General features: G+C 36.2%; 1 protein-coding gene across 6 annotated transcripts in view; it reads right to left on the bottom strand.

The window, feature by feature from the left end:
* SNTG1 (syntrophin gamma 1) overlaps window positions 1–13324 on the bottom strand; it is an 818484-nt gene that overhangs the window by 286468 nt on the left and 518692 nt on the right. For all 6 annotated transcript variants that reach the window (XR_007407164.1, XM_049103928.1, XM_049103927.1 and 3 more), the window contains one exon: window positions 4868–4918. Coding sequence is in view for 5 of the 6 variants with exons in the window: in XM_049103928.1 (XP_048959885.1) it covers window positions 4868–4894 (27 nt within the window). In the remaining variant the exon portion in view is untranslated. The remainder of the gene's footprint in view (window positions 1–4867; window positions 4919–13324) is intronic.

The following is a 13324-nucleotide window of genomic DNA, read 5'->3' as shown; positions in this document are numbered from 1 at the left end:
AAAATGATACAGATTCAAATGTCTCCTTGTGCCTGGTGGATAATATTATATTGCAGGGGGATTTTACAAAATCCACATTGTTTGCTTAGAGGAATAAAGGAAGCCTCTTAATTATTTAACAGGCAATACTTTTTAAAAATCTAGTCATTGGGCAGCCTTGGTGGCTCAGCGGTTTAGCGCCGCCTACAGCCCAGGGCCTGATCCTGGAGACCCAGATCGAATCCCATGTCAGGCTCCCTGCATGGAGTCTGCTTCTCCCTCTGCCTGTGTCTCTGCCTCTCTCTCTTTCCTCTCTGTGTATTCTCATGAATAAATAAATAAAATCTTAAAAAGAAAAATCTAGTCATTGACTTGCTTTCTGTAAATCAATGAGGTGTGTTTATGAATTTACACAGATTTACTGTTTTAAACAAACAGACCTCACATTTAAACTTACAAATAATTTATGCTTAGCTTAAATCTAGTACCTTGGAACTTTAAAAAATCGACTATATTTTCTTTTATACTTAAAAGTTAAGGCCTCCTTAATATAGATTCTAGATCCTGAAAGAATGAAATATGTGCTTTCATGAAACTTTGTTTTTTTTTTTTTAAGATGTTATTTATTTATTCATTTATTTAGAGAGAGTGTGTGAGCAGGGTGAGGGATAGAGAGAGGGAGAGGGAGAATCTCAAACAGACTCTGCCTAAGCATGGAGCCCAACATGGGTCTCTGTCTCATGACCCTGAGATCATGAACTGAGCCAATATCAAGAGTAGGATGCTTACCTGATGGTGCCACTCAGGCACCTCTGCTTTCATGAAACTTTAGAATCTATGTTCCTTTTAATCTTGAAACATAAAATTTGTGATATCAGACATAAAAAACTACAAGGAACTGGGCAGAGACCATGACATGCCCTGTACATAGTTTTGCAGATGTCCTTGGTATTTCCATATTTTGGTTGCCAAATATAACTTAATTTGTTCTGTAAACTTATAGTTTTAAGTGATGTGTAATTTCTTATATCCTACCATATTATAGCAATATTGCACTGAATGCCATTAGATACAATTGAATCATAGTCAAATTCTATCCTATTATATAAGGGACTAAAATTAAATATGTAAATGAATTATGAATGATTAATATGTTATGGAAAAATATACTTTTTCATGGTCAACACAGAAACATGGTTTATATATAGATGTTAAAATGAAATATGAGGAATACCTACACTAAAGACAGCATAGTGGCTCCTTGAACACATAGTTTGTTTTTATTTTTTTAAGATTTTATCTATTTATTTGAGAAAGAGCACAAGCAGGAGGAGGAAGAGGAGGAGCAGAGGGAGAGGGAGAAGCAGAATCCCCTAAGCCTGACTTGGGGCTTAATCCCAGGACTCGGATCATGATCAAAGCCAAAGGCAGATGCTTAACTGACCAGCCACCTAAGAATCCCTAATATATATTATTATTTTGATGATATCTTTAAAAGTAGAAAATCAGGGATCCCTGGGTGGTGCAGCGGTTTGGCGCCTGCCTTTGGCCCAGGCGCAATCCTGGAGACCCGGGATCGAATCCCACATCGGGCTCCCTGTGCATGGAGCCTGCTTCTCCCTCTGCCTGTGTCTCTGCCTCTCTCTCTCTCTCTGTGACTATCATAAATAAATAAATTTAAAAAAATTAAAAAAAGTAGAAAATCAGTAATTTACCTGCACATAGCATGCACTTTTTCTCCTAAATTGTGGATTTTATGTTGTCCCAATTGTATTCTCTACCTTCACTTATGCATTTTATGACTTCTAAATCCCAATTCCTTAAAAATATTGCAGTATTTTCTTTTCAAGAGGAAAAACTTCTTAATTAATAAACCTTTTTTTTTTTGCAAAGGGTATGCATTAGAAAATTAAGATATTTTACATAGAACTATATATATTTCCATTTCTTTTCACAAAAGACACTTCCTGGTTTGTGCATGGTTATAATCTAGCTAGATTTGTCCAATGGATATGGATATTAGAGTTCCATCTTTAATAGCTTATTAGCAGTCAAGAGAAAATAAGTTTTATTCAACATATATTTGTCTATGTTATAATTTCCAGCAACATAATTTAGAAAGAGGCTCAAATTTGGACTCACGAGTTCCAAACTACACATTATGGTTTTACTTTTAATTAATTAAATGGCACTTATCATTTCATAAAACCTCTCAATTTCCTCACCTGCAAAGTGAGAGAGTTAAGCTAAATTATCTTTATGCTTTCTGTCCACTAAAATGTTTTAAGACTGTAAATTTCAGGCAAACTAATTGACTTTGATCCATCTCTAGAGGAATTTGATCATGTTCAGAGTATCTTAGAGTTCTGTATTCTTGCAACCCTAGCCAGTGTGTGGAAGACACATGGCTGTTGCTGCTGAGAAGTTCTTATTTTTTTCTTTTTTAAAAGATTTTAAATTGAACACCAATAAAAAATAAATTTATTATTAAAAAAATTACTCAGCCATTAGATATGACAAATACCCACCATTTGCTTCAATGTGGATGGAACTGGAGGGTATTATGCTGAGTGAAGTAAGTCAATCGGAGAAGGACAAGCATTATATGTTCTCATTCATTTGGGGAATATAAATAATAGTGAAAGGGAATAGAAGGGAAGGGAGAAGAAATGGTTAGGAAATATCAGAAAGGGAGACAGAACATAAAGACTCCTAACTCTGGGAAATGAACTAGGGGTGATGGAAGGGGAGGAGGGGGGGGTGAATGGATGATGGGCACTGAGGGGGGCACTTGACGGGATGAGCACTGGGTGTTATTCTGTATGTTGGCAAATTGAACACCAATAAAAAATAAATTTATTATTAAAAAAATTATTTATTTATTCATAAGAGATACAGAGAGAGGGGCAGAAACATAGGCAAAGGGAGAAGTAGGCTTCTGTGGGGAGCCTGATATGGGACTCAATCCCAGGTCCCCAGGATCATGCCCTGAGTCGAAGGCAGACACTCAACCGCTGAGCCATCTCGGTGTTGAGCAATTCTGAGACAGTTTTACTCCACCCTGAGGACAGTCTAAAATAGTAGAGATTGTCAAATAGCTCATTACAAGAGAACAAGAACCTCTGTTCCAGAAGCAAGGGTAAATTTTGGTTTATATCACCATCGTAAAATAAATCTCTGAACCCTAAATAATACTTGATATATATTCCAAACCAATGAATCAAACAATTTTGTTTGAAAAAAGGTCTGAGAAATCAATCTTATATCAGCCTCTGAAGCCCAAGGTAAACCATGTTTTAAAACAGTATTTGGCCACTATCCTGTCTCTAAGGATTTCATGAATCTCACAGGTTTTTCATTTGTTATCTCATTCCTGCAAATATCCATTCAATGGTGCTTTATTACCCAAAACAAAATAACAAACACTGTGATGGAAATGGTAGGCTTACTACATCCAAAATTAAGAGTATAATACTATGTATTTAACACTAGACATGGCACAGAATTAAAATTTATGTTTCTAAATTGAAGCTTCTAAAGCATTAACTCATTTTTTAAAAGTATGAACTGATAGGTGCTAAGTTAGAAGGATGAATAAATTATACATTCTGACATTATAGTATTTGGTATAGCACATAAGAGAGATTTATAAATAAATAAATATAATGTAATTTGAAAAGTGCTAGTGTAGAGAGAATCCTTTGGAAAAATAAGAAGTTTAAGCTTAAGTATTAAAAATATAAAAGTGGGGCATGTGAGTGGCTCACTCAGTTAAAGCAAAAGACTTGGTTTCAGCTCAGGTCTTGATCTCATGTGTGGTACGATTAGCCCTGCACCAGGCTCCAAGATCAGCTGGGAGTCTGCTTGTGATTCTCTCCCTCTGTCCCTCCCCATCACTCTCCAATGCACATGCTCTTCCTCTCTCCCTCTCACTCTAATGAATAAATCCTTAAAAAATATATATATTTATATGGAATTTATTAATTTCCTGAAAGATCTTAGTAATGTTCTAAACTTTGAACCAATTGTAACAAATTACTTTTTAAAAGTAGGTATTTATGCAGGAAACTTAACATGTGACATCTCATTAAAAGAACAATCTTTACAAATGTTAATAAGTTTCTTGTTGGTTTGTTTTTAACTGTATCATAGATAATCTAGTTATGGTTGTTTTTCTTGAGGTATCTGCATTTACAATAAAGATATTTTAAACCTTTTAAGCAAACATAAAATATTTTAACCTATGAGTGTTTGCATTTTGCCTGAAGAATGAAAGAATGCTTCGAATGTTGCATCTTTAGTAAAATAGTGTGTTTTCCTAAAATAGAATGGTTACCTCCCCTGGGGCTTAACTCCATGCACTACTGACTGCACACTTGAATGGCCTTCAATATCCTTGAAAGAGCAATGTATCTCTTTAACTCATACTAAAGTGTAAAGACAGCTCTACGGAGAATCTGAATTTCCATATATTAATACTTAAATAATATTGAAACAGTTAAATGATATTGGAATCATAAAATCATAGGATTTTGTGCTGAAAGGGACTTGAGAGGTCTTCTAATTTATAACTATTTATGTGCAAAGAATTACTTCCAACACTTCTACTACCTGAAATCACGCAGTGAGTGTACAGTTTATGGAGAAGGGAAATTTAATCAAATCAAATACGCTCCAGTCTTCTTAAGAAAGAGTGAAAATCCAAGGCTTCCCCAGGCACTCTTCGGCTTTTTAGTCTCGTAGAAATAGTTCATACCCTGGGAATGAAATGGACCTGCCACTCATTCCTCTGCCAAAAGCAGTGTTCCACTTATATAAAGGAGAGCTAAGTGTGTCCCTTTTATAACCTGTTTTCCTTATTCAAAAAGCCGAAAGCCATGTAACATACCTCTTCACAGGCAGTCCTGAAATCCATGTGCTAAGGCACCGCAAAGGATGTCTGAAAAGACAGAGAAATGGTAAGCCATCAAGCACAGCACCGACTGTAAGGGTAAGGAACGCTGATAAAGCAAAGCATAAGCAATTAGGGAGCAGACCCTGTGGGCACACCTTTCACAGCCACCTGGACAGGACAGGAATTCCCAGGGCAAGATGGAGAGAGTGGAAGGAAGAGAGAAAAGTCTTAGCCCTCGCCTTGGTGCAGCATAGGCCTACTGTCCTGGTGCGGCGTGGCTGAGTGGGTGCATCTCCGTGCACCGCTGAGCATTCGGACAGTGTCTGGGGTAGAGTCCACCCTTCCCGTAAGGGCGCGTTCCTAGTGCTCTTTGTCAAACTTGACTTTGCAACTGGGAAAGAAACTTCAAAGGACTAATTAAATGTTGCCTTTCGTATGGTTATCTCTTGAAAAAAGGTTGACTAATCTTCCTCTTTTTAATTAAAAAGCTACATGCATGAATAATTCTCTCTGGAACTTAAAATTTTATTAACAAACAGTATGATGTAAGGAAACAAACTATTTAATATTAAGATAAATCGATGTGTGAAATACTGAATACAGATTCATTTTGTGGTGATTATAATATCTAAATGGTGAACATAAACTTAAATGCATACAAATGCATATTTTTTTAATGTTTTTAGAGAATTTCATTTTAGTTATATGATAAACTTAATAAAACTAAGAATGGTCTTAGAAAATTGACACCCTGACACTATGAAAAAACTGCAGAGCCAATATATAATATAGTTTACATAAATGAGACTCAAAGTAAAATGTATGGTGAATTCCACAGTAAAAGATTGGACTCAAGATTAATCCTCTTCTCAGTCTTTGGAACAGTGAATTATTTTGTTCTTCTTTGTCATTTTCTGTTGTATTAGGTTGATAAACAGTAAGTGTTTATCAAATAAGTGTGAGTGAAATAAAGCAGGATGTTCACTTATGCTGTCACTGGATTATTACTATTGCCCCTGCAAGAAAAGAGATTGACTGTCTTCAATAGTTAATTGAACATGCTGCATAAAATATTGAGTATTTTCCCTAAATAGGTTTCATGGGTTTTACTTTATTGGAATGCATAAGCAAGCTGATTATAGTAAACCTAGGTAACAACAAGTCATTTGCAAAAAAAAGGGGATTTGATGATAAAAATTAAAATTTGATGATATGAATTACTTAATCAGTTTTTTCTTTTTTTAAATTATTTTTTGAGGGTAATCTTTTTTCAAATTTTTATTTAAATTCTAGTTAGTTAAAAAATAATATAATATTAGTTTCAGGAGTAGAACTTAGTGATTCATCACTTGCATACAATGCCCGGTACTCATCACAAGTGCCCTCCTTAATGCTCATCACCCATTTAGCCCATCACCCACCTACTTCCTTCCATCAAACATGTTTGTTCTCTATCTTAAAAGAGTCCCTTCTAGTTTATCTCCTTCTCTATTTAAATCACTTAATTTTTTGATATCCAAGAGAAATTGGTTGTTAGTTTTAAAAATTATTTTTCAAAATTGCTCTTAAAGACTGTGTTGGAAAACACTATAAATACCTGTTTATCTCCAACTTTGACATAAAGTTATTCCTTTATATAAAAGTGGAATTTCAATACTTATTGATCATATAAAAACATAATATCTCTAGAAGCAATTTCCTGCTACTAAAAAGCAACTAGAGAAATAGACATGAGGGTATTTAACCATCTCTAAACACAAGCTCATGTTTAGTGCCATAATCTGAATATTAGTTCATACATTTTAATACATCATTAATAATATGACACATTGTGCCTGCATCTCTACCATTTTTAACATTTTCCTTCTTTTTCCTGCATCTTCCATTATCTTTCATCAAAATATTAGGTAATAATATCAGTGCTTATTCAGAAAAAAATTATTATGAGATTTAAAATGACTTAATTGCTGGGTAAGAATAAATTACATACTACAATGAAACTATTTTCAGTGATTATAAATTTTAAAATTGCAGTAAAAGCTGTTCAGTTTTTTTATTAAAAATTTTTGAGCCTTTTTTGTCTAAACTTTTATGTTAGAACAGCTTTAGATTTACATAAATATTGTGAAAATAGCACAGAGTTCCCATATATCCCACATTCCTTTTTCCTCTATTATTAACATCTTACATTAGTATGCACATTTGTTAAAATTGATACATCAATACCAATATATTATTATTAAATTTATACTTGATTCCAATTTTCTTGGGTTTTTTTCTCACTTTCTTTTTCTGTTCTAGGATCTTATCCAGGGCACCATATTATATTTAATCACCATGTCTCAGGCTCCTCTTAGCTGTGACTGTTTCTCAGACTTTGTTTTTTTTAAATGACTTTGGCAGTTTTCAGGAGTATTAATCAGTAATTTGTAGAATGTACTTACACTGGGCTTATTCTGATGTTTTTCTCATGATTATACTAGAGCCATGAGATTTGGGGAAGATACCACAGAGATTAGTACCATTTCTTCACATTGTATCAGAGGTCCACGTTGTCAACAAGACTTATCATTGTGAAGGCTGACTATGACCACCTGACTAGGATAGTGTTAGTCAGGTTTCCCCACTGGTAAGTTACTTTTTTCTGTCTCTCTCCACACTTTGCCCTTTGACTAGAAGTCACTATGAGCAGCTCATACTTAAGGAATGGAAGTTACACTTCCCTTCAATGAGGGTAAAGTGTCTACATGAATATTTGAAATTGATCTAGATAGAATATTTGCCTGCTCTTCCCCCATTTATTTATGTATTCAACCACTTACTTAGGTCTTGTCAGCTGACTGAGCAAGGAAGTATATACATGCATATAATAAGCCATGTTGTAAGGCTGTATGTACCACAGTAACATTTATCCATGCAAAATTACACTACACCTCCCAATAAAAGTAAATATATAATTCTATCTGATCCCTTTAGCCTATTCCCATGTATATTTATAGAAATAGAAATATATATTTGTTCCTATATCTATATTTTTCATACAGCATATGGTGTTAGAAATAAATTATTCATATTTGAGGAAGCCTTTATCAAACAACAAATATATCAGTAATAATATATCTGAGTTAGTAACAAATAAAGATAGATTTAAAAAATAAAACACCAGGGCAAAAGAATATTTTTTAGATGAACACTATCATTTAGGTACAGGTTATATTGATAACTTTTGGCTCTCTACAGATGCAATGAGAGATGTCAAGTCTGAAAACAACCATAAGCTACAATATGTAAACACTTGTGGAAAATTGAATGATTGACCCAGATTCTCTATCTTTTCTGGCACCCACTTCCATGCCATAAATTTATCATGGAGAGAGTGGCTTTGCTATATATTGACTTTAGACTTAACCATGTGAATTGCTCCTGCCACCATTGAAGTGATAATGTGTTGATTTCTTTAATGGCCTCATATGTTCCCACTGCTCTCTTGCACCTCTTGCATTAGAAGAGCCTCTTCAGGAAGCTGCCATCCACTTGGTCTGGCCCCAGAATGACATACATAAAGCAACACTTTCCTAAACAGCCCACAGAACATGGGGTGACACTGAGCTGCCCTCACATCCCTGCCTAAATAGACTTACTTAGAGCCAACCTGCATACTCTGGAATGAAATAAAGGCTTAGAATTTGTAATGGGTAACTTTATGTGTCAAATTGACTGTGGTATAGTCCTCAGTTAGTCAAAATCTGATCTAGGTTCTGCCATGAGAAAACCTTTGTAAATGTGGATAATATCTACAATTTACTAGAACCTTAAGGAGTTTTCTGAATTGGTTCTGGGGTTTCCAGAATTGGTTCCCTAATCTGATTAAATTTAAAGGCACCAGTGATTTTATTTCCACTGTGAAAGAAAACACTAATATGGCTATAGAAATATATAAAATATCAGCACTGGATGCTCTTAATCAAAATGTGACCCATAAGGAGATGTGATGACAGTTTAAGGATGTGGGATTTAAAAAAAAAAAAGGAATATGAGATAATGATGGAAAGAGCATAAAGTTGAATTAGGACAGATTTACCTACATGGCCTAATGAAGCAGAGATTTTACAGTTAATGTTTTACTGTGTGGGGTTAGGGGGGCTCTACCACTTTGTTTGTCTGATTGACTAAAACACAGACCAAAACATGGCCCACAATAGGAGAGTTAGAAATGCCAGACCTGCTTTGATTTAAGGTAGATAAAGAGATTCAAAGGCTTAAAGAGATTGGGGTGTCAGAAGCGGTTTATCATGTGAAACCTGCTCACTCACAGCTTTGACAATGACTGTGAGGCAAGGATTTGTTATAGGAACCAAACACAATTGAAGAACTCTGTGGTCACTTCTGTAGGTTAGAAGTTAAAGTGAGAAGTGCTGCCACTGAACTGGGGTCCTTAAATGCAGGAGAGAAATTGCATCCTGGGATGGCAGGGGCTGAGTGGCAGCACTTAATCACCAAAGATGAAGTGGCTATAATTACCATAATGGACATCAATCTTCAAAGCAGTAATCAGAATAGTCTGATTTTCAGACATTGGCAAGTTGATTATGCCTTCCTAAAAGTGAAATAGGTGGGAAGCCTATTTATTTCTTAACTTGATCTATAAAAGCAGAAGAATTATAGGTCCAGTGAACAGTCTATCTTGAATCACCAAAACAGTCATGGGCCTTCAATCAATTCCCAAACCTGAACCAGTTTGTAGGTCCTGAGACCCATGAATGGGGGAAGGATGGGTTCCCTTGGAAAAAGACCCTGGTTAACCTCTCTCCAGCTTTCCTAGAAGGTCAAGGATATATGGCTTCCCACCAGGGTAACTGTCCATTGAAGAAAAGGAAATAACCAGACTTTTCAGGGACGACTGCATACTAGTTCTTAACTGACATAACACTAATTCCAGGAGATTCAAAAACATCACAGTGTTCCCTCAGTTAGCACTGGGGCTTCCAAAGGTTAGGTGATAAGTGGAATTTTGACTCAGACCCATCTCACAGTGAATTTAGGGGACTCTCAAATCCATCCTGTGGTTATTGCCAGAGCTCCAGAATACAGAATTGAAATAGATATACTCAGCAACTAGGAGAATCTCCACATTGTTTCTTATTCTGGGAGTGAGAGTTATTACGATAGAAAAGACCAAGTGGAAGCCCCTAGAATGGTATCTACCAGGAGAAATAGTAAAACAGTACTGCATTTCTTTAGGGATTGCAGATATTAGTGCCACCATCAAGAACTTCAAGAGTACAGAGGTGTAATGATTCCCGTTACATTCCCATTCAACTCACCTATCTGGCTAGTGCAGAAAAACAGATGGTCTTGAGAATGACAGTGGATTATCATAAGTTTAATTAGGTGATGACGCCACTTGCAGCTGCTGTACCAGATATGGTTTCATTTCTTTAGCAAATTAACACATCTTCTGGTACCTGCCATGTAGCTATTGATGTGACAAATGCCTTTCTCCTCAATAATTATCCTTTGCTCATGAAAAAAAGTTTGCTTTCAACTGACAAAACCAACAATATACTTTCACTGTCCTACCTCAGGATATGTTAACCTCCAGCCATAAGTCATAATTTAGGCCACAGGAATCTTGATCATCTTTCCTTTCCACAAGATTTCACACTGGACCTTTGCTTTGATGACATTATGCTGATTGTACCTAGTGAGCAAACAGAAGCACCAACTGTAGACTTACTGGTAAGATATAGTGTTAGAGAGTGGGACATAAATCCAACAAAAATTCGTAGATGATCTTTTTCTTATAGAGGTCAGGTGGTATGAGATGCATTGAGATATCCCTTCTAAAGTGAAGGATAAGTTGTTGTATATGGCCTTTCCTATAACCAAAAAATAAAGGCAAAATGCCCAATGGGCCTCTTTGAACTTTGCAGACAACAGTCATCATGGGTAACCTATTACTGCCAATTTACTAAGTGACTAAAAAAGCTGCCAATTTTAAGTGGGTCCCAGAAAAAGAGAAGGCTCTGCAACATTTCCAGGCTGCTGTGTAAGCTGATCTGCCATTTGGGCCTTATGACCTGTCAGATCCAAGGTGCCTAAAGTGTCAGCGGCACATAAGGATGCTGTTTGCAGAGTTTGGCAGGTTCCTATAGGTGAATTTCAGTCCAGATCATAAGGATTCTGGAGCAAAGCTTTGCCATCTTCTGCATTGCATGCTTCCATTTCAGAAACAGCTCTTAATCTCCTCCAGGGCCTTAGTAGAGACTGATTGCTTGACCATGGGCCACCAACTTATCATGTGACCTGAGATGCTTATCTTAAATTAGGTGTTTTCTAACTCACCAAACCATATAAATGCATAAGTAAGTTGCATGGAGAAGTAGTTCAAATGCCATTGGCTCCGCCTGCTGGCCCCACATTGACTTCTCTCTTCCAGCTTGTGTTTAGGGCCTCATGTGGAGTTCTTTACAATCAGATGACTGAGGAAGTGAAGGGTCAGGCCTGGTTTAAAGATAATTCTGCACATTGCATAGGCATCACCTAAAAGTGGACAGCTGTAGCCCTATAACCCCTTTCCAGAATACTCCTGATGTGTAGTGGTGAAGAGAAATCTTCTCATTTGACAGAACTTCAAGCAGTGCACTTGTTTGTTCATTTTGCTCAGAAGGAGAAATGGACAGAGTTATGAGTGTATATGGATTCATGGACTATGGTCTATAATTTGGATGGATGATCAGGGAGTTGGGAAAATGTGACTGGTAAAATAAGTGACAAGAAGGTCTGAGTAACAATTATGGGGATAGATTTCTCTGAAATGGACAAAAAACACAAAGATAGTTGTATCCCACATAAATGTTCACTAAAGGGTGAGTTAAACAGAGGGAGATTTTAATAATCAAGTGAATAGTAGGACGGGCTGTTCTTCAGATACCAATCAGCCTTTTTTTTTACCCATCTTTTCCTGTCATTGCCCAATGGACAGATGAACAAAGTGCAATTTGTGGCAGAGATAGAGTACCTTAATGGATCAGCAACATGTACTTCCACTCACAAAGGTCAACTTGGCTACAGTTGCTGCTCAACATCTAATCTTCCAATAACAGAGATCAATGCTGAATCCAATGTAGCACCATTCCCTGTGATGACTAGCCAGCTTCGGGTGACAATTTGATTACATAGGACTATTTCCATATTAGAATGGGAAATATTTTTTTCTTTCTGGAGTAAACATTTTGGATACAGACTTGACTTTCCTATATGCAATTCTTTTACCAAAACTACCATACTAACTTACAGAATGCCTGACCATTGTCATGTATTCCATACAGCACTGGTTCTGATCAAGAAACTCGCTTAACCATAAATGAAGTGGGGAATAGGCACAAGATCATGGAATTTACTGATCTTATCATGTGCCTCACCATCCTGGAACAGTTGGCTTGACAGAACAATGTAATGGCCTTAAGAAGACTTAATTACAGTGTCAATTAGCAATATCTTGCAGGACCTGGATAAGGTTCTCCAAAAGGCTGTATATGCTCTGAATTGGCATCATATATGTGGTACTCTTTCTCCCATTGCAAGGATTGATGGGTCCAAGAGTCAAAAGAGGAAATGGATGTGGCACCACTCACTATTATCCTGAGTGGCCCACTAGCAAAATTTTTACTTCTTATTCTTGGGAACTTTGGCTCTGCTGGTCTAGAAGTCTTTGTTCCAAAGAGAGAAATGCTTCTAGCAGGAGACACAATGATTCCATTGAAGTGGAAAATAAGACTGTTGTTGCCTAGCCACTGTAGGCTCCTCATGATTGAATCAACAGGCAAAGAAGGAGTTACTTTACCAGCTGGGGTGATTGATCCTGACCTCCAAGGGAAATTGGACTGATACTTCACAATAAAGTAATGAGGAATCTGTGTGAAATACAGGAGGTACTTTAGGGCTTCTCTTACTATTACCATGCCATGTGGAAACAAACAAACAATTAAAACACAATTGCTAATGGGCCAGACCCTTTAGGAATGAAAGTGTGGATCACTCTATGAGATAAAGAACCACAACCAGCTGAGGAGCTTGCTGAGGCAAAGGAATATGCAATGGATAGTGGAAGAAGATAGCTATAAATAACAGCTATAACCAATTTGTTCAATGGCAGAAATGAAGACTGTAATTTGTATTTCTTCATCATTTTGTTATGAATTTGTGTGTATATCATACATAATGTATTATATACTATACATTAATGCATGTGTTTAAATATGTATATATAATATAAATGTGTATATATTTGTGTATATATATATGTGTGTGTGTGCTTATGTGTATCACATGTCTTTATTTTCTTCCCTCTCTTATCCCCCTCTCATCTAACATATAATTTATTAATAATACAAACTTTTATATCACAACATTTAGGTTACAGTATATCAAGGAGAAGAATGAATATCA

Source organism: Canis lupus, chromosome 29 (genome assembly GCF_003254725.2).
Source record: "Canis lupus dingo isolate Sandy chromosome 29, ASM325472v2, whole genome shotgun sequence".
Taxonomy (NCBI): Eukaryota; Metazoa; Chordata; class Mammalia; order Carnivora; family Canidae; genus Canis; species Canis lupus.
The sequence above is the reverse complement of the archived record's forward strand: the minus strand, read 5'-3'. Positions and strand labels throughout refer to the sequence as shown.